General features: G+C 38.6%; 1 protein-coding gene across 14 annotated transcripts in view; it reads right to left on the bottom strand.

Moving 5' to 3' along the window:
• The window catches only part of ERC1 (ELKS/RAB6-interacting/CAST family member 1), a 280,579-nt gene that overhangs the window by 187,120 nt on the left and 66,713 nt on the right, over positions 1-26,746 (bottom strand). For 10 of the 14 annotated variants that reach the window (XM_038153889.1, XM_038153893.1, XM_038153899.1 and 7 more), the window contains exons 4-8: positions 21,579-21,653; positions 19,454-19,609; positions 17,332-17,415; positions 14,661-14,828; positions 7,821-7,988 (exon numbers count right to left, since the gene is read on the bottom strand). In XM_038153889.1, coding sequence (XP_038009817.1) covers positions 7,821-7,988; positions 14,661-14,828; positions 17,332-17,415; positions 19,454-19,609; positions 21,579-21,653 — 651 coding nt within the window. The remainder of the gene's footprint in view (positions 1-7,820; positions 7,989-14,660; positions 14,829-17,331; positions 17,416-19,453; positions 19,610-21,578; positions 21,654-26,746) is intronic. The other 4 variants (XM_038153894.1, XM_038153902.1, XM_038153898.1 and 1 more) reach the window with 1 other exon arrangement.

Below are 26,746 nucleotides of genomic sequence, written 5' to 3'. Positions count from 1 at the left end.
ACCAGAATTACCTATGAGTAATGCCCTGTCTTGCCAATCAAGAGGTTATCTCTAGGCCCAAGAAGGACATTAATATTAAAGTGACTTCTCCTCTTTGAGGGGTACTAGAAAAGTTCCTTCCATATATATGACAGATTTGCCAAATTTGCTGAGTTGTGGTTTCAGATAATGCCAGAAACTGCAGTTGAGTTTTCTCGTAACTGAGCTGTTGCTATCAATCTCATGTGACACTGTTGGGGCAGTGTGCATCAGTTTAAAACCCTTCCTCACCTGGCTGCAATAGCTGAACTACCTCATTAACCAACCTCATTAACCTCACAGGCCTGCTAGCTTTCTTTGTGTGAGCCTACTAATCTACAGGGGTTACTTCAGGAAAAAAACCAATCAAGCACTTTAGTTACTAAAGTCAACAGGCAAGGTTCTTTAATAACATCAATATAAATGGAGAGAGTATTCCTTACATTAGTTCTCAAAATAAGAAACTGACTTGCTATCTTTCACACAGAACAACATTTGATTTTTTAAAAGAATAATAGCATATATCTGGGAATACAGGTACATATGCTACATATAATCCAGATGTTTTTATTTTTACTATAGCACCAGAAAATTCCAAAAAAAAAAGTACTATAAAAATAAAGAAGCACATTTTCCACTTAAAAATTCTAAATTATAACATAGACAGGCACAAAACCTTATTTTGAATCCAGTAGGTTTTTCTGCTGTAGTTGCTACAGTAGCACTAAAAATTACTGTAATAGCATAAATAGTATTTTACTTGGGTAAATCCCTGGAGAACACACTGTCACCTCTACCAGCACCTGCAAACTATGGACTATCTGCCATGGAAAATGCTGTCTCCAGCTAAGCTTGTGGACCTTTCAGGATCCTTATTCCAATCAGAAAAATGTATGTCATTAAATGGCTCAAAGGAATCAAGGACACCAAATCTTTGAGATGCTCCCGAAGCTGCTGTAACAAACTCTGTATGGTAAAAAGCCACCTTTAAAACTGAACTAGCAAGAAGCTTAAAAGTGATATGAAGAAACTGTGCTGTTCTCCTGCCCTAATATTATCTTGTTAGTTGTACATTCATGGAAGTAAAAAAAAAACCAAACCACAACACACTGTCACCTGAGTTGGGCTGCAATTACTCTGAAAGTTCTTAATGGAATGCCAGAGAACTGGAAAGTCAAAATGGAGGAGTAAGAATCCTACTTTGAAAGTAGGCTCACTGTAAAATGAAAATAAATTCTGTGTTGTGTCCTGATTTTCCATTTGGAAATTAAACAACTAGCCTACGTGGATGTCAGGAATGAAAAAAATCTCACAAGAAAATTAGGCTGAATTTGAACTTAGATAATGAAGCCTCTTCAGTCTTCTTTAGCACTTTCATTGCTACCACAAGTAGTATTTTGAGAGAGATGAGGGATTTAAAGCCTGTCTAATTTTCCTATTATTGTTCTAATTGAAGATAATACTATTGACATTATGAATGTCAATAAAAATCCCACCCCCATGGTAAAGCAATTCTAAAAGTATACTGGTGAAAAGAGAAGCAACTGTAGCATCTTGGACACAAAGGGTAACCAACAAGTCCAAATAGCTTCTAGAAATTTCTAAAAGGCACAAATTTCAATTTTGTCTTGTCCAGTGGTTGTCAGCAAGCCTGTAACAGAGAGGTCTGAATGCAAGAAAAAGCAACAGCAGCAGCAGAAGAGGTCTGATATCCCTTCAGGGACACAGAGACACAAGTTCCCCATGGCCCTCCAGGACACATCTTTGAGGTCACATCTGTCAGATTTAATAAAGAAGCTGACACAAGCCCTGTGGGGATGTTCGGTCTTTTTTGTGGCATTTGAAACCTCTGAACTGGGTTTAGAGGCAGTTCAGTGGCACGACCTGAGATCTGCAGTAAAAGTGGCACAACCTGAGATCTGGAGTAAAAGAGTAAAAGTCTCTGACAGAGACTTACAGCAATTCTCTTGTAATTGGGCTGGATAAGCCCCTGAGTTCCTGAAGGAACAGGAACTATTTCATCAGCTCCAGCTGAGCAGAAAGTGCAGCACATCCACCTTGCCCTCCCTGCAGAATCTGGGCTGATGAGCTGAGCCTGTATGCTGCTCCTCCTTAAACACCCATGATTCAAGCACACTAAAAGCAGAGCATAAGTGTGGATACAACAGCCTGGTCAGAGAGAAAAAAAACAGGTTTCGTTTTCTCCCAGTGGATTTATAAGACTTTTTAAGGAGTTGTAGAAACAATTATAACTTGTTAGTATAAACAACCCGCAAGTAGTGTTTTCTTACTCTGTTTTTCTGCTCTTCTTAGACTGTAAGAAAGATGTTTTTGATAGTTAACCAATCAAGTAGAATGTGTCCAATCTTTCTGTAAAAGGGAGAATTTTTTGTATTAAACACACTTCTCCTGCAAACCAGCCTTCAAGAGAATTTGTATCCTTTCTAACACAAAAACAACAGATAAGCTTGCCCACAGGCATGTTACAGAGGCAAAAAACCATCTAGTCTGAAACAGGAGGGCACATGCACACCCACTTTGTAAATGAACGTGCAGCCCATCTTTGCTGGGCCAGTTTTTGCCCTTTGCTGCTGAGTTATTTTCTGTACAGTTCCCACAAATAGAGGCTCAGACACACTGCAAGTACGACCAAGCCACTGCCTACAGTGTGGACACTGTGGGACTTTAAAGCACTAAATGCCATCGTTGAGAGAGGCTCAAAGGCATGTCTCAAAGTCCAGCCTGAATTTTATGAATTCTTAGAAAACCATATTTTCATTAGCTTGGCTGGCGAGTTCAAGGTCATACCTTGGATGAAATTACCATAAACTGAATTAGATCTTTGAAAATGCAGCTCCTCCTCTGGGCTCTCTCATCTCCTCAGGGTTGTGGGAGAGGAGCTATCTGAGTAGGTAAACCTACTTCAGAGATGAGGGAATAGAAAGAAAATAAACTTTAAAGTACAAACACTGCACTTCAAAGTTAGGAATCCTAAACCAACTATGAGCAGCACTGATTTTAAACAACTGAGTTACACATTTTGTTTGCTGCCCCTCTCTCCTTCCACACAGTATTTCTAATCATTAAGCTTAAGATATTTATTCTGATTTCTAACTTTTCTGGGAAGCAGAGGTCATTAATCTTCTGTGGAGAAAGGAAACGCTTTTTATTCAAAAGTGCAGGAGCATTTGAAACCTCCCCAAATTCTAGCTAAACAATTCTAGCTAAACAAGTCAGCACAGCCACCAAAGAAAAAAATAAATGTGTTCTTCCTTTCTCACAGGTCAATTATCACACAGAGCATGGGAAGCTGCCAAAAACACTGCTATGTTCAGACACTAAAACTTGCATTTTATTTGCCTGCAGCTGCATTGCACAAAGAAGGGAGTGTTAACCTCCCTCCCCAAGACAAAACACGGCCTACCCCCAAAGCAAGAGGTGATTGATTCCCTGTTGGTTTTGGCTTTTTTTTCCCAGTGTATGATTACTTATCTTTTGTCCCAAATGCCATTTCCCTAAAATGCTTTGATTGCAAAATATTGATTTTTTTTTCTCATTTCTTTTCATCCTTGTTTACCAGCACAGATAGAGAGATAGAGCAAAAAGAGTAATGAAGCACCATTTAATGCTTTTCAGGTTCAGATTTCAAATTTGCCCAGCATGGTCACTATTTTCTTTTCAAAGATGCTCTCCCCTGGCCTTGAGTTCTAACAACTTAAAATGAGATTTTATGCAAGATCCATTTTAAATGAAATGAGAAAAAAAAATAATCCCAAAGCTCTATAAAACTAAGTTTTTGCATTAAATTTTCAGACATAAAGCCAAAGTTTCTAAATTCCTAGTATATGCCCTACTTCTTTTGTCTAAAATAAAGGTACTATCAAGCAGCATCACTGTATGAGAACTGGAAAGACTCCAGGATTTAAAATGTGAAGCATTTGGTTTCCTCAGCAACCCAGAAAATGTATTTTGGTGCCTACTGGGTATCAGTAATGATGCCAATTGTCATGTTAATTTTTCAGATCTTTGCTGTTCATAATCTTCTTCTGTGTCTTTAAACTGATCTCTGATCAGCCAGTAAACTTTCATTACTTTCTTCACCTTGATTTTTGAATGACAAAAAAGTATACTTTGTAGCTCACCAGCTTGAACCAATACAACAAAAAAAATTGGCTCATAAAGCAAAGCAAGAGGGGTCTGTATCAATGAATCCAAACAGAGACCCCCCAAAAAAGGTGCATTTAAAATAATTTTTTGTTTCAACAGCAACAATTTAGGATAGCACAGTTTTGGGCAGCACACTAAACAATTCCTTGTCAGTGCCACCAGAAAAGGTGATTGCACATCTGAAAAAGTCACAGAAAAATAAAAAAAATCATGAGGTCCAAAACCCATTCAACTATGGCTACATTCTAGTACAGGCAACCTAAAGTTCAAAAGAAGTAAGCAACTCTTCTTAAATGGCCAAGTTATGTAAGTAATTAATTTTTAATAAATTATGTTATTTTCACATCTTTATCACTTTAGCTTTTGCTCCAAATTTTCTTTGTACCTAGCATTAGAAGAAATTAGTGTGCAAAATTTGGTTGATTAGAATACAACTTCAAAAATATCTAACTTCAGAAATGTCTGAGTACATGCTGAAGGAAGAGTACTTGGTGAAAAACTGATTGAATAGTATCTTCTAATCCAATTCTTGATTTGGTTAAATTCTTTCAACATGCCACATTTTTACCCTCTTCCTTCCCATAACTGCTGCTTCCAAATACATATTATTTCCATACAAAAATACTAATTAACACTAGACAAGAAAAGCACCTTTTGTCCACTCTATTCAGTTAAAATGCCTGAGTACCACTTAAAACATGCCAATAAACTTAAAACAAACATTTACTATCAGATAACTAAGCCAGCAAAAGAAAAACCCAGACAAACTACTACCTATAATATCTAGGACCTCTGAAGATACTTTAAACTAGACCTTCAGATCTTCAACTAGAACATGAGACTAAACCTGATCTGTTGAACCTACCTGTTTGTAACCAGAGGGAGGAATAAAAAGACTATTTTGCATGGAGGTAAAAGTTAAAAGAATGGTTTTGCTTTTTTTTAGTTTTAATGGCAATAAAATTCTGAACTGTCCAGGAAGATCTGAAAGATAGCACCTGGAGAAAGCAGAAAATAAGATGTGCACTTTGATAAGACACACTCTAGAAATGCAGAACCAAAAAAAAAAACAAATCACAATTTACAAGGATTAAGAGAAAAATATTTATATGAGAGGAGCTACAGGCTTCTGAGTTTCCAGGCCGAGGGCAGAAATAGCACTCTGTGCAGTCAAAAAAGGACAGCCATATATACTAGATAAAAATGAGCCCTCATAATTTTTCCCTAGCACCTAAAACAGATTTTATGCAAGTTCTCATAACTTCCACAATAATACGTATTAAAAAATCAGACAAGTCCTTCCTTAGGTATTTTCTCAAGCTCTGCTTTTCTATGGAAAAATGTTAAAGAGAACAAGAAAATGCAAAGCTCTACCTACAGAAAATCCCACACCTAGTCTTCAATTCCAGGTTTGGACAAGAAATTAAAAATCAGAGTTAAGGACATCAATTCTTGAACTTCAAAGGCCTGAACTTCCAGTTTTTTACCCCAGGCTATACAAAAACCAAAAAGGAATTCCATATTGCACCACAAACCTCAGATAAAAGAATTGTCACCTGAATTCTCCACAAGACTATTCTAGGTTAGCTAGTTACAGAAATAGAAAAAAATTCTTTGAATTTACAACTCTCACAATTTAACTGTCGATGTTAAAGAAAATGCCTCCAGCAACTTCAGGGCTAAAGCAAATTTAAAACTCTGCATGTGATTCTAGTTACCAGCAGGAAATACACATTTTTCTGCAGACAGGTTTATGTATTTTATACAGAGAAGCTGAGGATGCTCCATCCCTGGAAGCATTCAATGCCTGGTTGGACAGGGCTTGGAGCATCCTGGTCCAGTAGAAGGCATCCTTGCCCATGGAAGGGGAAACTGGACCTGGATGATCTTTAAAGTAAGTCCATTTCAGCCCAAAGCATTTTATGGTGCTTTGTTTCAGTGGTTTTGTTCTTGTTTAAGAAGCTCAGAGAGAGGTTTACAGAACACCCCAAACTGCAGTTTATTATGGCAGTGTTATGCTCAGTGGAGCTATCCAGGAGAACAGGACCTCAAAGCTTTCACCCTTAAAAGCCTGGGTCCTTTCTTTCCAACCTGAAAAGATCAGGTACTTTCACTCGAAAGCAGCAGGGAACAGCCCTGAAAAAACAGGTCAGATGCATGAAGACACAAAATGGAACTGTCTCAATATGGGTTACAGTGGTCTCAAAAAAAAACAAGTATTAAAAAAAAAGAACCTTTAGAGCTGCCTATAAATGATCTAATGAAAGATCATTCTCAAGTGTCAAGTAGAGCAAGAAACCGTGTGAAAAAGCAGTGTAAGAGTGAATGGAAATAAAACAACCTCAGTGACATTTAACATTTACACAAATGTCAAGACTCCCCACCCCTTGGTTAAACATTCAGCTGGGATCTCAATCTGTGTCTGGAGGGTGCACGACCAGTTTTGTAAAACAAAAAGAAACACAGCACAAAAATCAGAAATTTGTGTTTCTAAAAAGATGAACAGTCAAAAAAATGAGATCACGAAGACTGGGAATTTGGGCTCTGCTCTAGAATTATTAATTACTTATTTATGGCTGAAGTCCATGCCTGAACTTCCATTCCTGCATGACATTTGCTGTAACAGAATTGAACTTGACCTAAACCCTCATGATTTACAGTTATAGACAAGAAGAAAAGGCATTGGCCAGGCATCAAAAATTAATCAATATTCTGAACTATTAATATCACAAGAATTCTGTAGAATTGTTTAAAGGTCTAGGAAAAAAAAAAAAAAAACAGAACAAAAAACCCTACATCCTCAGCCTAATACACTGAATAAGAGCTCCAAGAACAGCTTCTCTAAAGATAATGAGAAAAAAAGTTCTCCAAATTAAAATTTATTGCAGTACACACATTTCTCTCTTTTTACCCTGTGTAGAGGAAAACTGGGATATACTGCGTGTGCAATTTGCCACCATTTATCCAGAATGACAGCCATTGCCCTAGGGCTCAATGCCCTTTGGGATGCCTCTCTAATTTGTCTGACACAGTCTTCATGTTTTTTTGACCCAGACCTCACCCAGTTCACTGATAAGGTCTACATTTTCTTTTCCAAAAAGATATGAAGGATAGTCTGATTATCCTATTCTAGCACTTCCCAAGAAATATGAAGTACGATAATACAGCATTTCTAACAAAAGTTATCCAAAATTCTTCACAGACTTTCCAAGTCAGTTACAGAGAAATCACCCTAATTGATTCTACTGATCCAGCCCCTCATTCACTCAGTCACACACTGAAGTCATGATCAGCCAGTGGCCTGCACTTCAAATCAGCATGGCTTTGGTAAGGTGCTGGGTGGGAAAGGATTGATTTTTCAGATTATGTGCCCTTATAAAAATGCCTCAGCCACTGGTAATATTAAAATGGAAGCAGAAGCAGCACATGCAATCACAGCAAGGCAACAACCTCTGTTTTGAATTCCAAATTTTTGTCAAAAATTCGAACAAATTCATCCTTCATCATATTCTCATTACATCAGTGGACTCGAACGTTAATCTCCAGAACGTACATTCTAGTTCAGACTTCTTGACAGCCTTGGAAATTGAGATGCATCAGAGGTGCTTATCTGACCTAGAGCTCTCCAATCTTACCTTCTTCTGGAGAACATTCACTTTGCGTTCCTTCACCTCCAGCATGTCCTTGAGGTCATGGATCTCTCCTGCTTGAGTCCCCTTCTCCTCTGCCATCTCCTGGATCTGCTTCGTCTTCTTATTCAGCATGGTCTCCTTCTCTTCCAGACGTAACCGCAGCGCGTCCACCTGGGTTCAGCAGAACAAGCTTTGTTTAGCACCAGGAGAGAAACTTCAGAGAAGTTAAATTATACTTCCACAGGGGAAATATTACAAATGGATTGAAGACCTTTAAGAATTCAACTTACATAAGTCTGGGATAAAACAGTTATCGTAAGTGACAGGAGACTAAATACTAAAAATAATCAACTATGTTACTCCCAACAGCATGAGAATAATGCTCCTTCTTGGAAAACCTCAAATCATACTTCTCATATAACTCAGGCTTGTATCACACAATACTAATTCTTTTTTCCTCGAAGTAGAAGCCAACACAATGTGTTGTGGAGAAGTTCTCTCACATGCAGGGAAACTGACCCCTTTATTTGAAACATTACTAATAAACATTGACTTGTTGTACCAGACAGTCACTTTATATTCTAAATTTTAATCACAGTAGTAGCTGAGCCTGAAGGTAATGAAAACAGAGCTCTCTGCAGCCACTGCAGATCACAACTGGAAAGAGGTTATCTTAGGATGGCTAAGAATATTTTGGCTAAAAAAGCAAAGTAATTGTTTAAATATAACGTGTTTTCCACAACTTGCAGTTTTATATTAAAGGTAAAACTGAACAAATGACACAGTACAGGATATTGTGGATGCAATTTGGACAGATAAACACACTTAGAGCTCCCAGGACCCGAGTGAATTTAGAAACACACTCTGGGAACTCTGTGGTGACCTCAAACGTCAAAACTGCATGTTGAGCATATTCTGCTTTTCCTTCTGCATTTCTCTTCCATATGTGAAACAGAGCTCACAAGACAAAGGAAATGTGAGAAGGAATCAGAGCTACCTGAATATAAATTCAATGAGAAGAGTAAGGTCACCACAGAGCACAGACTAATCTCAAAGACTATTGTGGAATACGAAATCCAACACCACCAACCCGCTCACGATAGCAAAAGAAACCCACTGACCCCTATCCACTCAGCATTCAGACAGAGCTCAAATCTGCCAGCTCGGCTGCTAATCTTATTTGACAGTATCAGATTTGGTTCCTGTTAGCTGAATCCATTACAGGACATCAGTCACACAGAGTAAACAGGCTGATCAATGAATTTCTTGGTCCTTCTGCACAGCACGGACTAGCAGAGACATGAAGTGAAAGGATGACAACTACTGGACAACCCCAGCCAGGGTAAGAATTTAGGAATTTACTCTGTTTATGGTATTTTGTGCAACATTTCGTTTTAACACGTTATTCTAATTCCATTTTATTTTGAGTTGCTAATGGAAAAGTTGTCTCTGAGGTTCTACATTTCCAGTGCTCCACCCACAAAACCCTTTAGTGTTTTGTCTGCCTCCTTTCACACAGAGCAGTAAGCACTTTCCCTCTTTTCCAGGGAAAAGAGCTGCCCGACTCTCCCCATCAGCACTGCAATCCTGCTGCCACCTCTGTGCCTGGAGCCTTCTCACTTACACATATGTTATTAAAATCACATTCCTGACTTCTCACCCAGCAAGTGGGGCATACAGTGTGATCTGCAGGGATATTAGAGTACCAGCTCTTACCCAAACATGATTTATAGGATGGATAGTATTTGCAATGAAAGGTTTAGCAGGTGGATCACACTTTGTCTTCTTTTTGAAAACATGCAGTTCTGTAGACTGATTAGGTATGTTCTTCCCTGGGAATCTTTGATATTAAAGCTAAGAGTCACTTTCATTAATTCCTCAAGGGAAATTGAAAATCTCCCTCACAAGAAAAAAGACATACTCTCAACAGTTGTGTTGCAAAATATTTGAGACAGTCCAGATGCCTACAGCACAGCAGTAAGTGAAAGGAGAACATCTGCAAATAGAAATTTATCCACAGAATGCTTTCCATTTTCTGATTGATTATTCTCTTTGAACTCTATATTAGCTTATGGTTTGGGGTAAATTGCATTCCTGGTTTTATTTGTGTGAGGTCTTTGCCTAGGAAACCATAGAAAACACTTTCAAAAGTATTTTCAAAGGCTGGCAGGACACACAATCATCACCTTAGCACTATTCCTGGCAGAACACTGCACTTGTTTATCCATGTCAGCTCAGTTTATGCATGGCATCCTCCCACAGTGACAAGAATTGAGGTCTGTGGGAGACAGATGATGCCAACTTCAACAGAGTCAGCTTAGGATTTTCTCAGGACACGGAAACAATCGGGCAAACACTACTGAGGTGCTGACGCCCCTTCTCCTGAGTTCTGTGTCTTGGATGGTTTTGTCATAACCCTGTGTTAACCCAACTGCTTTCCCAGTAATGCACTGCCATGTCTTTAATTTTGCATGGCAGGTAAAACCTTACAGAGCAGCTCAGGCCAGTCCTTCCTGTCACAAGGAACTTGCCCTGCCTGCAGCACCCACTGCTCACCAAGCTCTAGCAAAACAAGCACAGCTTTCACCCTCCTAGGTACAGGGGACCTCTCTTCAGGTGGATACCACATACAAAACTTAAATTTCTTCACTCTAAGGGTGATATATGAAAAACTGTGTTGGGAGCCACTGATTTGTCTTCACAGAGATTTGCAGTGGCTGTAAATAACATTCTGTGTCTCTGTTTTAATGTGTCTAGCCATATATTAAACACGTAGAACTCCAAATTTCTAAGGAAAATTCATCCATTAGTAGCTCCAACTACTACCACAATAAGCACAATAAATGAAAATATATTTGATATAAATCTCATGTTAAGCCTTTTTTGGAATCTTGAATTCTGTAATGACAGTCTTAGCTTTCAAAATATTTCCAAACTACAGGGAAATCATTTACATTTTCAGAAGTCCACAGTGAGTTTCAGACCTCACTCTGTTTCTTACTGTGCTCCTGAGTTTCAGGAGCTTGTATTAATAAGACTGAGACAGAAAACAAGGGGTTTTTTTTCCTGAATTTTATCACCATCTCCACTGTACAGTGGCAAGCAGGTTATTCTGACCCTGGTGATCCCCATTTGGGTTCAGTGATGCCTAGAAAAAACAGCACACTCACTTTTCCTCAGTAATTCTTCACATCTACCTGATACCTGTTCAAACCATGGCTGAACTGTAATTTAGATCAGTGAACCAAACCACACTTCACTCAGTGGTATCAGAAGGAACAACCTCCCCTCTGCTATATCCAAGCCCCAGTTGCTCTGTAACAGCAAAATTCTAAAGTTTCATTCTCTCTAGGTGTGACTACAGTAGAGGCAGCAGAAGGAACAGGTGGAATACCAATCCTGAAATGCGTATTCAAGAGCCTGCAAAGGTTTCTAACAGAAGCCAGCCACTTTTCAAAGCAGATGTTGAAGTAATTCTATGTCAGCATTCAGAATTTAAAGATCACTGAGAAATGCACAGAGACATGAAATTAAAATTGGTCTGTGAGGTGAGAGTTGCTTTTTACCTACTGTAGCTATTGTTAGGTGAAGTCTCCAAGTATGAGTACATTTTTTAAAGGATCAGTTTTGTGACATTCCATTACTAACTGGCAAACAGATATAAATGGAAAGAAGGAGTCAAGTTTTTTAATTATAGCATAGTCTGCAATTAAGACTTTAAAGCCATGTTTATTGACTGACTTGAATGCAGTGCTACCACAAGACTTAATTTAATTCTCTATTTTTCAGACTGATTTTTCTTTTTAACTACATTAGAGTTGACTCTTCACCTCCTTATATCAATTGCAGCAATATTCAGGATGGTCTGCAGATAAGAGTGAATTCTTCATGAACATTTAGCTCCCAGATTTCCAGACAACTTAGATTACACAATTATGCCATGGAGCAGAGGTGCACACACCTGGCTTTGTGCAGAGGGTGTTTAGCTCCTGCCAGGGTTACAAACTCAGTGCAGGACAGATGTCCTGCTCCAAGGCCTGCTTGGGTCAGAAGTTAGTTCAACTGCTCTTCCACAAGCTATAGCACAAGACATTAAACACCTGAACCCAGTGAAGTCAGTTCTGTGAGCTCACCTTAATGTTTGCAGGTGCCAGTACTGGGTGTTCAGGTAACTGGTGCTGCTAAGTGTTGTAAGAAAAACCCAGCTCCCATCTGGACATTCCTCACTAAATAGAATCCACTCCTCTGTCTCTGATTTGGCAAGATCTACTGCAGTTTCAAAATGCCAGTATAAGCCCCAACAGAGAAAAACCCTCAGAAAATTTTATGTTCTAATGAGACATTCAATGCAAATAAAAACTTCCACATGATTAGATTCATTTTTCTACTGAGTATTAATCTGAATTTACCATAGGAACAGACCAGTTACAGAACCATGCCAGCTTGGGCAGTATACAAAAATAAAGGAGAACATTCTCACTGGTTAATGCAACTTCCCACTGAAGCCACAGAACTTCTGGCACTGAGCTAAGCTGAAGGGCTCACTGGGTGAAAACTTTATATGGATAAAGCCTTAATTCCAACATAAATACTGACTTATTTTTTGTTTTGTTTACAAAGTGACTCTACAATTTTAGAGCTATTTTTAAAGGTTTCTACACCAATTGAAAAGTTAACCACAATATCCTCTCCACCCAATAGCCCTCAAGATAAACACCCCACAAACAGCTCACTGCTGCTTGTAGTTCTAGTGTGGCAGGTGGCAAATCCATTTTTGAGATATTATATCAACACTTGTGAGCAAGTTCTTTAACAGAAGACTGAATAAGAGCTAGAGGCTTGCAGAGGTATATGCTTTTCTTTTAAAATGTTTATTTAAACCTGACTTTAAAAAACTGATTCCCTGTGAAGATGTCTGACAATGTATGTCAGAAACTGCAGCTCTCTTCCTCCTCACACTCTCTCTAGGAGAGAAGCTAATTGTGTTTTAGCATTGACCAGTGCTGTCAAGAAGTGAGGCTAAGCAGGATCTCACACTCCTACCTCATTCCCAAAGAAAACCCTCGTATGGAAAGACATCCTTTCCTTTTAAAAAACCAAATCATCACAGGATGCAATGACAACCATCTCAACACTGTATGTTCTCAGCATGTTTCAATCCTATGCTCAAGAGGATCACCTGTGAATACAGAAAAAGGGTAACTGTGTGATAATTTAATTGTTGAGCTTCCCGACAAGAACTCCAACAAGGGTGAAAAGGATGAGATTATCTTCCAAAAAGTACAAATATCTTCTTGGAAGGAGGAATCCAGTTTGGTTTTGTGGTGCTGCAGAAGAATTTCATTTGGAAGGAAGCAGAGTAGAATAATTTTCTGTATTAAAGTACTTTGGTGTTTAGGTGAAATAAAATCAAGATGCTCTGAATAACAGTCAAGAGTATCTATCAATGGTATATAACAAAGTCTTATTGGTTTTAAATACTCTGTTTCAATTCTGGACATTTTAATTAAATAAATATGTTTATCTACTGTAACAGCTGAAAATATGACCCTCTACTGAAATCTTTTAGCTTGTTAATAAAGTAAATTTGTTCAAGAACTTCACCTCTCATGGGTATAAAAGTACCACTAATTATTACTTAGAAATGAGAAATGTGTTTCTAATTTTTTAGGTTTGTCACAGTACTGCACATTAAACATATCTATGTTCTTTTCAATCACTGCAATGGATCAAAGCCTGAATTTTACCTTTGAAAATGTTTATTTACCTAACACCTGCTTTCAATGATATTTTGAAATTTAAATATTTCTTTTAAATAGACATGTACTAATCTAGGGTACATTCAAGAACTAGCAAAAAAGGAATGAACAAATTTAACAGGAGGTTTAGGATTGTAAACTGGAACACTTTCCCAGTTATACCCGCTAATGCAATCCCAATCTCTACATAAATCTGAGAATAATCAGAAAAGCCATCCTGGAACATCCAAAAATATTTACTATGCAACTTCATTACTGCACGTCAACATGGCCATGAGCACCCACAGATTCACCAATTTTGGCTCAAGGAAAGCTAAATAAGGGTAAAAAGTTCAGACCAATTCTCTTATGCTCTTGTAATATGGAACCTTCTACCAGTGTCACCCACAAAATTCCTGCATGCCTTTTTCACAGCTCCTTTGGCTTTGGCTCTTAGCTGTAACAACACAAAGTTTTTGATGCATCACTGCCATCTTTTGGACTTGCACTAACACTACAATTTTCCAAGCCAGGGTCTGAAGTGATGTCTGCATACAACATTTCATGCTTGCTCTTCAAGAATGTCCAAAATCAACCCATTTATGCTGCATTCATTATCTTTTTGATGTCCAGATATACACCTGAGTCTTACGCAAGATGAGAATTTATTTAGCATTTGTCATCAAAACACAGTTTAAAAAATATTTTTCCTTTACCTTGGAATATGCATCATAAACCATGAAAGTCCATATTTTAGGTGTAAGCAAAGCAAGAGTTCCTGGACATTCTGACAGTAATGGTGAAGCCTCTGCAGAGTGATTCCTATTGGAATCATCTTCCTTTTCCTTCTCTCCTCACTGCAAATAAATCCTCCCAGCTCAGTTGCCCATTGCAACTTCTAATTCAGCCAAGCACTTATGCACACATATTTGTCTTTAGATCAATCCCCTGGCCTGGAGAACCAAACATACAATCAAAGACACAGCGAGCTCAGAACAAGCAGCACTGGATGGCTGTGGGATTGTACAGCCTAAGACCAGCAGAGATCATGGGTTTTCTCTCTTTCTCTGTGCACACTCAGCAAGTACAGAACTGCCCACTTCACCTCTGTCTGCAGGATGGCAGCTCTCTGCTCTTTAGCTGTAAGAGACTCTTTGAGCACCTCGATGTGCTGCTTGCTGTCAGAGAACTGATTGGTGAGGGTCTCCAGCTTGGTCTGCAGGGCCAGCAGCTCGGTGTCCTTGCGCGACAGCTCCTGCTTCACCTGGCCAATCTGCAAAACACAGACAGGACGGGCAAAGGGAGAAATCATTTATACCTTCCTTACAAAAATTACAGTAAAGACAGCTCATACCTATCAACAAACAGTATGACACTCTGAAATTATCCCACAGAACTATGAAGCCTTCAGTTATCTTGGCAAAAATTTGTGTCACGAGCAAAAGATACAAGGAAAAAGAGAGGGGAGCAATGTCATCAATTTTTCAAGGGAGGTTCTTTTCAATAGTGGCAGTCTGCTGTTAATCATCTTCCAAAGGACTGATCAAACCCAGACAGGTAACAGGGACAAGGTTTTAATGAAGATGAAGCAGAACTGGAATGGCAAAGCACCCCTAGCCTATAACATCAGAGCAGATGAGACACCTGCAGGGCTCTCAGCAGCACAACGTTTGCTTTGAAATGTCAAATCAGTAAGTTGCCCTCCAGCTCCTCACCTATCAATCCAGCCTCATGCTTGCAGAGGATGGGAAGACACCTTTACTTTTCCCACTAGTTATAAGACCAGCATTTTGTTCTATGAAACATACTTTAGTTTGTGGAAGCTTCCAAAAGTAGATGCAAATATTCATCAAAACAACGTGAAAACTGTTTGTGGAATTGCATTTTGTTGAGAGTGATTTCCTAAGTTTAATTTAGTGAAGTAAATCAGTGCAGAAATGCAAATTTATTTTAACAAATGTACACTGGATTTTTATTTTTAAAAAAACAGTAAAAAATGGGAAAATAAAGCAATGCTATTATATAGAACCTTAATTTAAGTGCAAACATCACTCAGGACAATTTTTATTAAGTCTGAGAAAAAAAATTAACACAAGATGACAGAGAAGTCTAAATGTAGTTTTAAGTCCAAGTTTGTAACCAACTTTCTGGTTTGCTTCCTATCTCACAGAATAGCAATATTTTACTGATACATATTATATAGCACAGGTGGATGTATTTCTAAAAACTTAAGCCTTTCTTAACTTGAACAATTCTGTTTGTGACATAAAAAAAAAAATTCCTTAGCTCAAAAAGTGCATTGTCCAGTGCTTCAAAATTAAAGGACATCACAAGATAAAAAACTGTCCAAGTCACTGTTTGGAAACGTGGCACGTGAACAAAATAATAGTTTATAATTTTTTTTTAAGTTTTTTATTAGAATAAATGCACATCCTTGTAGAAATAACTGAGAAAAAAGAAGCTTGGGTAAATGCACTTTTATATTGACAACACTGTTTGAAATAATGGGCAGTTAAAGGAAGAAAACTCTTTAACAGACAGTATTAAAATAGCATCAAAATATGTAACCCAGGACTTCTGTGTTCCAGTGTGAAACAGTGTAGATGAGGGAATGGGGAAGAAGGAGGACGTGCATCTCAAAAAACCTCTCAAACTCATTTTATTAAACGGGGCACTGAGAAGGTATTTAAGAATTTATAGAACTACTCAACAGTTTGTTGTTCACTTAGTTCAAACCTGCTAGGTTGTTTTTTTTTTCCTATTTTACTAAAAGCAAATATGCCCAGAGGATGATTCTGCCACCTATTTCAGTTCACCACAGAGGTATTGATGGCAGCTGCACTGTTTCTGCTGTCAGCCACCAGTTGCACAATACTGCCAGGCACAGAACAACTGCTGCCAAGAGCTGTATTATTTACTGGTTATCTTTTCTAGAGTATCTAAACAAAAAAGCCTCCTTAAAAAAAATCTCAGATGACACAAACTTTTTCAATTAGTAGGTAGCCTGAATCAGAGTAAAACTTTCCCAAAAAGACAGATTGTTTTTGGGCACATCTCAGAAGAGATGTTTACCACATTTCATTAGGTGAAGGTTCCCAAGCAGCACTGTGAGATTCTTGTCTTTAGACAACATTCTTGTCTCTCGTTTCAGAGATGTAAGCCCCCCCTGCCAATGTGCCAAAGCTCTTTAGTAAGAACACAGCACACACCATTCACCATTTGCAAGAGAAATAAAAAAAGCATCAAGTGCTCACATCTCTCTTCTTGACGAGAAACCATATTCAATCTTCTGAGTGAAACTCCAACAAAGGAATAACCTAAATTCATGCTGCTAAAATCGAGCGTTAAAATCGAGTTTTAAAAGCGTTCAGCATCCAGATTTCATTTTTTTTGTGAAACAACGTTAAGAGGGCTCGATATAAGTTTTCAAATTAGTTTTTTTAACTAGGAAAAGGAAATCTCTTTGAATGTCTGTCCCCACAATGGGTGCTGAATGCTTTTGACAATCTGCTTCAGTAGAGAAGAGTAGGTTATTGCTCAAACAGCTCATACCATTAAAAAACAACAATTAAACAAATACAGATGTTCAGCTGAAGAGTGATGTTATTTATGGACACCAAAACCATGTGAACAAAAAGGTGGCTAGAAGGCTGAGCAGGCTGTTAGTTCTACTTGTTATATCAAGCCACGAAGGAGGTAAGAGAAGAAAGCCAGAAGAGCTAGCAAGCCCCAGTGAATGGCCACTGCACACAAAAGAGAGATCTTACTGCAGAGACCTCGGTCTGGAGACCAGCCACTCTTTTTTTCAGGTCCTCCCCTTGAGCCTCTTTGGCATTTAGCTCTTCCTTCAGTTGTTCTACCTGTCACGACATTGTTATGCTTTTAAATATTTATTATTTGTCAGCTTCCAGTCAGCCTGTTTCAGTCCAACTGACTGAAAGTGACAAAGAACTGAACAGAAGGATCAACACTGGTCACTCATTTTCTCTTCCATTCTTCAGTACGTCCTCTCAAAAGCTCAATGTCTGTGTAATTTCATACAGGCTGCCTGACAAGAATTTGATTATGAAACAGAAGATATACAGTTATGGTTATGTTTATATACGTCAAGTATGTGGCACTTATCCCAAGGGTTTTGAAACTGCAGTTCATAAGGAAATTACGACAGGAAAAAGGACCTACTTCAGCTTAAGAGAAATAATGTTAATTGTCAAGCTACAGCCACAAATTACTTACACAATACAACTGAAAAAATAAATGCTGTGCAATTACAGAACAAGGTAGGACAGCAAGATGTCAGGATTGGAGATGGCCATGAGTCATGAGCAAAGAGATACCAAAAATGAACACATTTTCTGCAGGAAAATAAGTGAGCAGACCAGGAGACAGGAGAGAAATCAAGTAGCTGAACAGATCTACAGCTCCACAGAGGGAGAGGACAAGGGGAAATTGAAGAGTTGCTAACAATGAAACAAGGAAAGAAAGAAGAAAAGATGGAAGGAAGTGGTGCTCTAATCTCCTCCCCCGTTCCTAATTTGAACAAGGTACCCTTCAGTTCCTAGAAGCAACCCAGTGGAATTAAGAGAAAAAGTAAGAACAGATGTGGTTATCTCGAGGCGTTTCAGTGAACTGGTGTGAGGCAAGAGGAAGGAACCCATCCTTAGTACACGTATGTACTTCGGGGCAAGACACTTCTCCCAGCATTCTTTCTTCTACCAATAATTTCAAGTAGGGCAAATGCAGTGGGCTACAATTGTTCAGGACTTAGTAGAGTAATTTTCAACCTCTGTTCCAGTGTTTGTATACTGCTTGCAGGGAGTACACATAAGCTAATTGAGAAAGGCAGGACTGTTCACAATATACTTAAATTTACTGCACAAGAGGGCGTGAACCTTCATTAAAGAATGTCAGGACCCACTAAAAGACTGAGAAACAAAGAATGGATTGACTTTTGCCTATAGACAATTCAACAGCCAGTGTCCATCTTTACATGTGAAGACCAATATCCCTCACACTCTATTTGTCCTGTATTTCAAGCAACAGAAATTAATGTCAGCACCACCACTGTTGTGGACTCTGCTCTCATGCTGACTCCAGTGCTGGAAGGAGAGAGTAATGGAAATCCATTACTGTGACAGTTCACCCTCTTCTCAATTTTTACATAATGGAAAGGCCAAACAGTTACACAACAACAGCTCCAAAAAGAAATATTCTTTTCTCAACGAACTACCTTTGGAAAGACATCAGACCAAATAAAACCTGAACCAATAATGGATTAGAAAGCAAAAGGAAAAAAGGAGGAAGGAGGAGGAAGGAGGAGGAAGGAGGAGGAAGGAGGAGGAAGGAGGAGGAAGGAGGAGGAAGGAGGAGGAAGGAGGAGGAAGGAGGAGGAAGGAGGAGGAAGGAGGAGGAAGGAGGAGGAAGGAGGAGGAAGGAGGAGGAAGGAGGAGGAAGGAGGAGGAAGGAGGAGGAAGGAGGAGGAAGGAGGAGGAAGGAGGAGGAAGGAGGAGGAAGGAGGAGGAAGGAGGAGGAAGGAGGAGGAAGGAGGAGGAAGGAGGAGGAAGGAGGAGGAAGGAGGAGGAAGGAGGAGGAAGGAGGAGGAAGGAGGAGGAAGGAGGAGGAAGGAAGAAAGAAATCAGGTGTGACAATAAAAGGAAAACTTGGGCCACTGATCTTACTGAAAAACTATTATAATATTTTCAATTAAATTTTTCAAATTTTCAAAATATTTCCATTTAAAACTTTCTTACATATTTTTACGTCATGTACTAAATCAATTCTGTTTCCCAGCATTTGACTGGGAAACCAGACCACACCTCCTAACTAAAGCATGCACATTTCTCTCCTCTGCTCACCCAGCTCAGTTTAACACTGGGCTGTCACTTGTTTTCTCAATACCTTGTTTTTCATGAATTTGGAATGGCTACGGTACACCTCCATCTGCTTCATCTCCTCCTCACGCTCCTCCGTGCTCAGGGCTCCGTTGGACTTCAGCATCTGAATCTCCTCTTCCAAATCCCGCAGGCCACGCTCCATGGAAGAAATCTTTGAATCCTGAAAGCGATTAGAGGAGATGGGTAAAGACACACAGTTTGGTGATTTGTTAACATACTGTTGTAGCAAAACAAAAAAGAGATATGTGTCCAATAAATTACCTGCCCTTGAAATTTACTTAGGAAGTTTGTAGAGAAATCAATGTTCAACTCTTTACATATGAGAGCTCAGATACTCATTTTTCAATTTAGTTTTCACCTTTCAAGGAAAGCAAGAGTATAGTACTGAAAGAAAACATGGTTCAGGGCAGAAACACCATGTAAGATGAAAGAAAGAAAGAAATTAATAAATAAAGGAACATGAGGAAATGTTGCCTTTTCAAAGAGAAAGTTAATTCTAATTGAATGGACAGCAGAATGTGACTGCAAGAATGGCAAGAAATTGGGTTTGTGCCACTAGTTAATTTAAGTGGGGTCACAAATGGGGAACAGCAAAGCAAGGAAAATGTGCAACAATCTATTTGTGATTGGATAAAGCAATAAGGGATTCTGGCTCATATGTACAATGAATAAAATATTTCAGTGGGTTAAAAATTGCCACGTGGAAAAACAAAGAAGACAATCTATCATTACCCTCATATTTTTACAGGACGATCAGAGGTATTCATTCAGTTTTCTTTAGAAGTCTTCTGTGTTAGAAACAGCAAGAACAGATTCACACAACACACAGAGCCTCATGCTTACTCATAATCATGGATATGTATTTAGGAACCATTATCTCTTAAAGCAGTCTATTTTTTTTCTTATTTCATTTCCCCAAAATATTTAGTCTTTCCTGAAAGACAGATCTGATTTGAAACTATACTACAGACTTTCATAAACAAAACCTTTCTAACTTTTTCTTTGATAAGCAAAGCACAGCTAAACAAAAAGCTAATTTTTTAATATAGGTTTTCCTTCATGAGATGATATTTTTTTAAAGCATCATTAGGAAGATCTAACTGGATTTCCTGATTAATGTTTGATACTTAAGTTAAAATTGATAAAGTGGATTTTTGCAGCAAAAAAATTAAGAGGTAGTAAGGTGAAATGATATGTTGAAATTGATCACAGCATTTAGTTTCAGTGCTCACATCATTTCCCAGAAATGCCCCTGTGTTTCTCTCTTGATAGCAAAGACTCTTAATGTTACCAGATGGTCAACTAGGTTTCATTACTATGGACCACAAAGATGAGTAATAAAAGAGTGATAGCAAATGAAAGATGGGATATAAATAAGGAAAACACTGATACAGAATGGAAAAAGTTGCAGGAGAAAAAAGGAAGAAAAATAAAATAAAAAGGAGGGATACAAAATAGAAAAGAACAGCTTGCAAAGACAGCTTCCAATTTTACAACCCTCTTTGTCCAAACCCTGTCTGATGTACTTTATGAGCAATACAATATGATATATGATTGCATAAAGCTGTGTAAACCACACACTTGATTACGGCTCCTGAGCTCTTGGCCAATTGCCATCAGTCCATTAAATACTTACACTAATGGCTTAAGAATTCAATCACAAATTCATCTAGAAAAGTTAGGTTTATGATGGCATACAGATGTATTTCTAGCTATATGACCCATTCTTTAAGTGGGTGTCGAGTTTGCTAACTTTGCTAATACACAGATGCAGAGCAGTACTTCAAACGTTGATAACATAAAAAGAACCCACATCATAAAATCCCACAAATCTTTCATATTAACCTATGATTCCCATTCTTGTAACATAATGAACTTTTGGTTAACTGTAAGAAATTTGTATCTGCTGCTGCAGGCAGACAGAAGGCAAGTTTCTACTGTGTCTGTCTCTTCAGTGATCAATAGTAACAAATAAAATAATAGTAGATAATAAAACAGTATAAAAATATACTTATTTTCAATTACAAGACTGACAGAAGCATGTGGTATTTGGTAGAGTCACCTTTCACATGAAAACCCATTTTCCAGAGAACAAATTCTACTGCTGCCCATACACAACCACCATTTACCTTCATCTCAATAACAGTTTGGAGAGCCTTTGTCTTGGCCGTGTCGGGAGCGTTCTCAAATCGACGATGGATTTCCTGTACCAGCAGAAATGAAAGCAAGAGTTAGACTAATGGCAGGGCCCCAATACAAACATAACCACTAGAAGCTTCTCTTTCTAATACACAGCATAACTCAGTGCTGCTTTCTGCTGTTGCCAGTCCACTCATTTTATCACTTGTCATATCACAGAAAGGATTGCCAAAAGCTCATTCAATGGACTCCCAGCCACAGGTAAAAAGGCCCAGCACAAACTGCACCTTTGACTGCCTCTTACTCAATATAAACTTGAAGTGACAGCTGGGTCTACTACAAAGCTCCATCATCTGCCTGCTAAACTGAACTCTTGGTAATTTCTCATGGAAGATATACACATAATGCACTTCACCAGAGGCTTACTAAAAACAGCAACGCTGTGGTTTCTATTTCAACAAGTTATAAGGTGCAGCTGTTGTTAATTCTCTTTTTCCAGCTTTTTTTACCCCAGAGTGGCAACATTTAACTATACAGGATGAAAACCTTTCTCAAGGCTTTTGGCCTTGAGCACAGCTGAAAATACATGACTGTACAGCACATTGCTCTAGAGGCTCAGGGGATGCAGACAGGAGGATATAAAGTCCACGTGACATTTCTGTTGATGTAAATTCACAGAAATATCATGCATCAAACTGCTTGCAAAAGGATAAAATTACAGAAAGCTGAAACAACTTGCTCTAGCATATAAAGCTGGGGTTTCAAGCCAACACATGGAAAAAGAAGAGAAACAACACAGAAACTATTAACACTCTTTGCCTTCAAACAGTATTGTCCTTACAGCACACTCTCGTGTTAACTGCAGGAATGTGAATTCTGTAAGAATGTTAATCTTATACGCCAGAAAAATACTTTGGTGCCCACAGAGCACAAACTGTGATGCCAGTTAATCTAACAATGATTTGCATTATATGCCCACACACACTGTTTATCCATCCACTCCCCTCAAACACCTGAAAGGCAAATCCCAAGAGCCATTCGCAAACTGGTATTTTCAACAGGCATTGTGGAGGGTTAAAATTTTGTGTGGCAGTCATCATGCAACTAGCTCCAGAAGATTATTTATTTGAATGAAAAAGGTAGAGTTGCACAGTGCTTTTAAAAAATACTGAGAACACTGCTTGTAAGATTGTGAAGTTCCTACACAGCTCTGCAGTGAGCAAGATAGAAATGTGTTGTGACATGACAAGGGCCACAGGAATCTTGCATAAGACCATTGGCATAAGTTGATGCCCGTGAATGGGAATAACAAAAGAATCCATTAGAAAGTTTCTCTGGTTTTAAATATTATGTTTGTGTATTTTCTGAGAAGCTATTTTTACAAGTATGTTTGGTATTCTCTGAAAAAAAAAATCCTCCTGAAAAAATAAACCTGAAAACCCCTCTAAATAGATTTGTTTCTCCTAGAGTAAAAAGAAAACTTGAGAGCCTCTGCACAATTATTACTGGTAGCATACAGACCAGACTGGAGCAATATCATTTTATTCTACTTACCTGTACCTACAGTCCCAAAATGGACTTACTCAAAGAATTTAAAACAAACTCTTGTGAGTTTTTAGCAATTGAGAAAACAAAGGATAAGAAGGTCAAAAATTAACATGCCATAAATCTATTTTGGACACTGCACTATTTTTATTTTAGTGTTTAGGTAATTTCCACTTGTGCAGAGGCACTGCTTCTGACCTGAGAATATAAAAGCAGCTACTGCTATGGAAATGGGATAGGTGGAATACACAGCAGGAGAACTGCACGTCTGTAAAGGGATGCTGACTCAACAATGTCTGCTTCCACCACTGCTCAGTGTTTTCCCAAAGAGAAAACTCTTCTAAGCTCCTTCTTGAGAAATGCCTGTGTCTCCTCTATGTGAAGTGATGCTCTGCACTTCAGCGAAGGAAATGTCCTACTTCTGTTGCCTTAAGTAATTCCACTGTGATTTGGATGACATAACCTGCTGAAAAATAACACCTCCCAGCTCCTGACTGCACAGGAAGGGCTTAATTTTGGCAACATGCCTGTAATCCTGAAGAGCCTGAAAAAAAAGAGCTACAGGCAGCCGGAGCCTCTCTGGAACACAGAGTGAAGAGCGGCTGCTGAAGGAAAGCAGTGCACACATCCCCTTCTTAATTAGGAAACACAGGCTGCATCCATGTGGCAGAATGGAAAAATACTAATGTATCATATCTCCGATGTGTTCAGATTCTGTTGTGGACACACCCCCCACAGATGGATGAAAATTAAGATTTGAACCTGTGAAACAGGATTTTGTGCAATAGTTAAAAACACAGGGCCACACACAAATATCAGGATCAGAAAAAGAGAAACCTAGTCCTTCATTCCTTGCAATTTATCCATTCTGATAAAGTAATTCAGGATTTTTCCTTTATTTTACTTCCACACATTAAGAACTTTCTCATGTAACTGCTACTGTTTCCTAACAGGTTAGTAAAATTTAGCATCATTGCACCTTTGATGCATATTAAATTATTATAACAGGGGTTGGCTCATATAATTCTCTTTTATGTTTTTTCTTTTCATATGTTCAATAACTCCTTCATTTAAAAGTAATAGCAAAAAGGAAAAAACAAAATTATGGTGCAAATTGATTGCAACTCTAAAGTACATTCACAGGCAACAAAATTCCAAAATGGGTTGTTCTGTCCAAAAAAATCTTTAAGATTCAGTAACTAGAAACTGAAGCCTAGAAATAGTCAGTAGTTCTAAACAAGGTGGGCACCTTTTCCAGAGTTGGGGTTTATATTTAATCTTAATTTTTAATTAAGAATATCTATCTTCCTTTCCAAGAAAACCTACCACAGAATAAAGATATGAACTAAAGGTGTGTATCATAATTACATCTGCCAGGTAGTCCTGCAAGGCAGCACAGGGCCCCTGTGAGGAACAATACTCTAATTTTCTGGTCAGCGTAATTACATAGAACAGCTGATCAAACACACTGAGAACACTGAATATGTAAAGAATAGCTGTGATAAACTGATTTGAGCACACCATAAATAGATACAAAGTCCATAGGGTTTTTTTGAAAATAATTCAGAGTTAGAGAATATAGTTTAGAATTGAAGGAGTCCTCAATACTGAGCAGTATTATCACTGTAAATTATACACAAGTGCATAATAATGAAGGTTGAATTTAGTCCAAACCTTTTCCTCCTTCATAACCTGGCCATTGTTATTCCCTCAGTTGCTCCTGTGTCTGATTTTGCATGGGATTTAGAACAAATGTGAAGGTGCACTTTCAAACAATCATGCTTTATAGTGGGGGATGCTATTTGCTTGAAAATACAGCAACTTATCTCTCAGTAGCCACAAGGCAAGCAGTTTCCAAAGCCATAAAGGACATGCCTTCCATCTCCTGCCAAATTTGCATTATCAGGCAGGCCATTCCACACAGAGAGTAACAAAAACATGCCATTTCATATATTAGTTTATTTTTTTTAAATCACTAAAAAACATGATGTGTAATTAAAAGCAGAGTAATGATTCTGGTTTTTTTTTTAAAAAACTGAACTGTACTATCCATATCTTTGAGTAATCAATTATGATGTCCTGTGCTGGATCTTTGCATCATTCATTGGACTGAAGAGTCTTGACTAAAAACTGGTTTTATTCTCCAACCTTATCCTCCAGACCTTACTAAACGTATCTTTTGTACTTGAAGTTTAGTCTCTCAGATGGCTTTTCTGCCAGCCTAGATTTTAGCAACCTAGGTCAAATTAATTACAATAAAATGCAAATGTTACAACAAAAGGAAAATATCAGGAGCATCCATCAGCTCAGTATTAATGATCACTGTCAATTAAAAAAATTATTTAGTAGCTATAGAAGATAAAATAGGTCTTTAATTGTGTAGAAGGACAAATCACACCTGACTAACCTGATTTTCTTCTACCTGCCTGTGTGGCTAAGTGGGGGACAATGGGTGTTCCATGTCCCAGGCCTCCAAACATGCCTGGAGGCAAATTTGTGAGCCACAGGCTGGGTAAGTGGCTGATGAAGCAGATGGCAAATGAGCTGGGCTGTCAGGCTCAAAGCCTGGTGCTGATGAGCAGTGAGGGTCCAGCGGGCAGCAGCTTCCCCCTGACAGCCCTCAGTGCCTTCATGAATGACCTGAGCAACGGGACAGACAGCACTCCCAGCAGCTTACAGACCTACAGAATTCGGGGAAGACATGAATTGGATCAAGCTATGTGGACAAACACCCAAAGCAGCCCAACTGCACCCTGGGCTGAGTGAGAGTGAGCAAGAGTGCAGAAAAAGGAGGTGGGAAGCAGGTGCTCCCTGTGTGCAGCACTTGTGAGGCCACTGCTGGAGCACTGTGCCAAATTTTGGGCTTCCCACTACAAGAAAGGCACTGAAAATCTCAACAGAGTCTGACAGACACATGATGCAAGGGCAGAGAGTGAGAGAAAAGTGTTTGTTCAGCTGAAAAGAAAAGGCTTGGGGAGAAACTTGATGCCTGCTGGATCTAACTGGAGGCTGTGGAGATGATGGAAACAAAAGTCTTTTCAGAAGTGGAAGGATGATAGGCAACAGGCAGAATTTCCAACACTGAAAATTTAGACCTGCTAACATGAAAAATATTTTACCAGGAGAACAACCAAATGCTGGAGCAGGTGCCCAGAGAGGCTGTGGAATCCCCCGCCGCTTGAAATTGCTGGTTTGAGCAGAAGGTTGCATGAAATAACCTGTGGGAGAGCCCTTTAATCTGCATGACTCATTTATATAAATATCTTTACTACCTGGTGCCAGAAGGTGACTGGATAGTACCACAATTGTTTAGTTTCAGGATTTTTTATGCATTTTTTTCAAAAAGTGCTCCATACCAGTAATTTCGATTTCTATTTCAGCAAGATGTAAAAATGAACTGAAAAAAGAACATAGAAGTGTCCTGTAGAATTTATTTCATTGCTATTAAGAGTTTTTGCTACTAAAATTATATAGTTATACAAGTCTGGAAGCAGTAATCATGGCAGTTCCTTCGGAAATTATTTCTGCATTTTTCCACTTGTCATTTCCTGCATTTGCAAACCCAATCAACATAATTCCCTGAAAAAAACAAAGTATTCATGAAGAACTAACT

The sequence above is a fragment of the Motacilla alba genome, chromosome 1A (assembly GCF_015832195.1).
Source record: "Motacilla alba alba isolate MOTALB_02 chromosome 1A, Motacilla_alba_V1.0_pri, whole genome shotgun sequence".
Lineage (NCBI taxonomy): Eukaryota > Metazoa > Chordata > Aves > Passeriformes > Motacillidae > Motacilla > Motacilla alba.
This window is presented reverse-complemented; position numbering and strand designations above follow the sequence as displayed.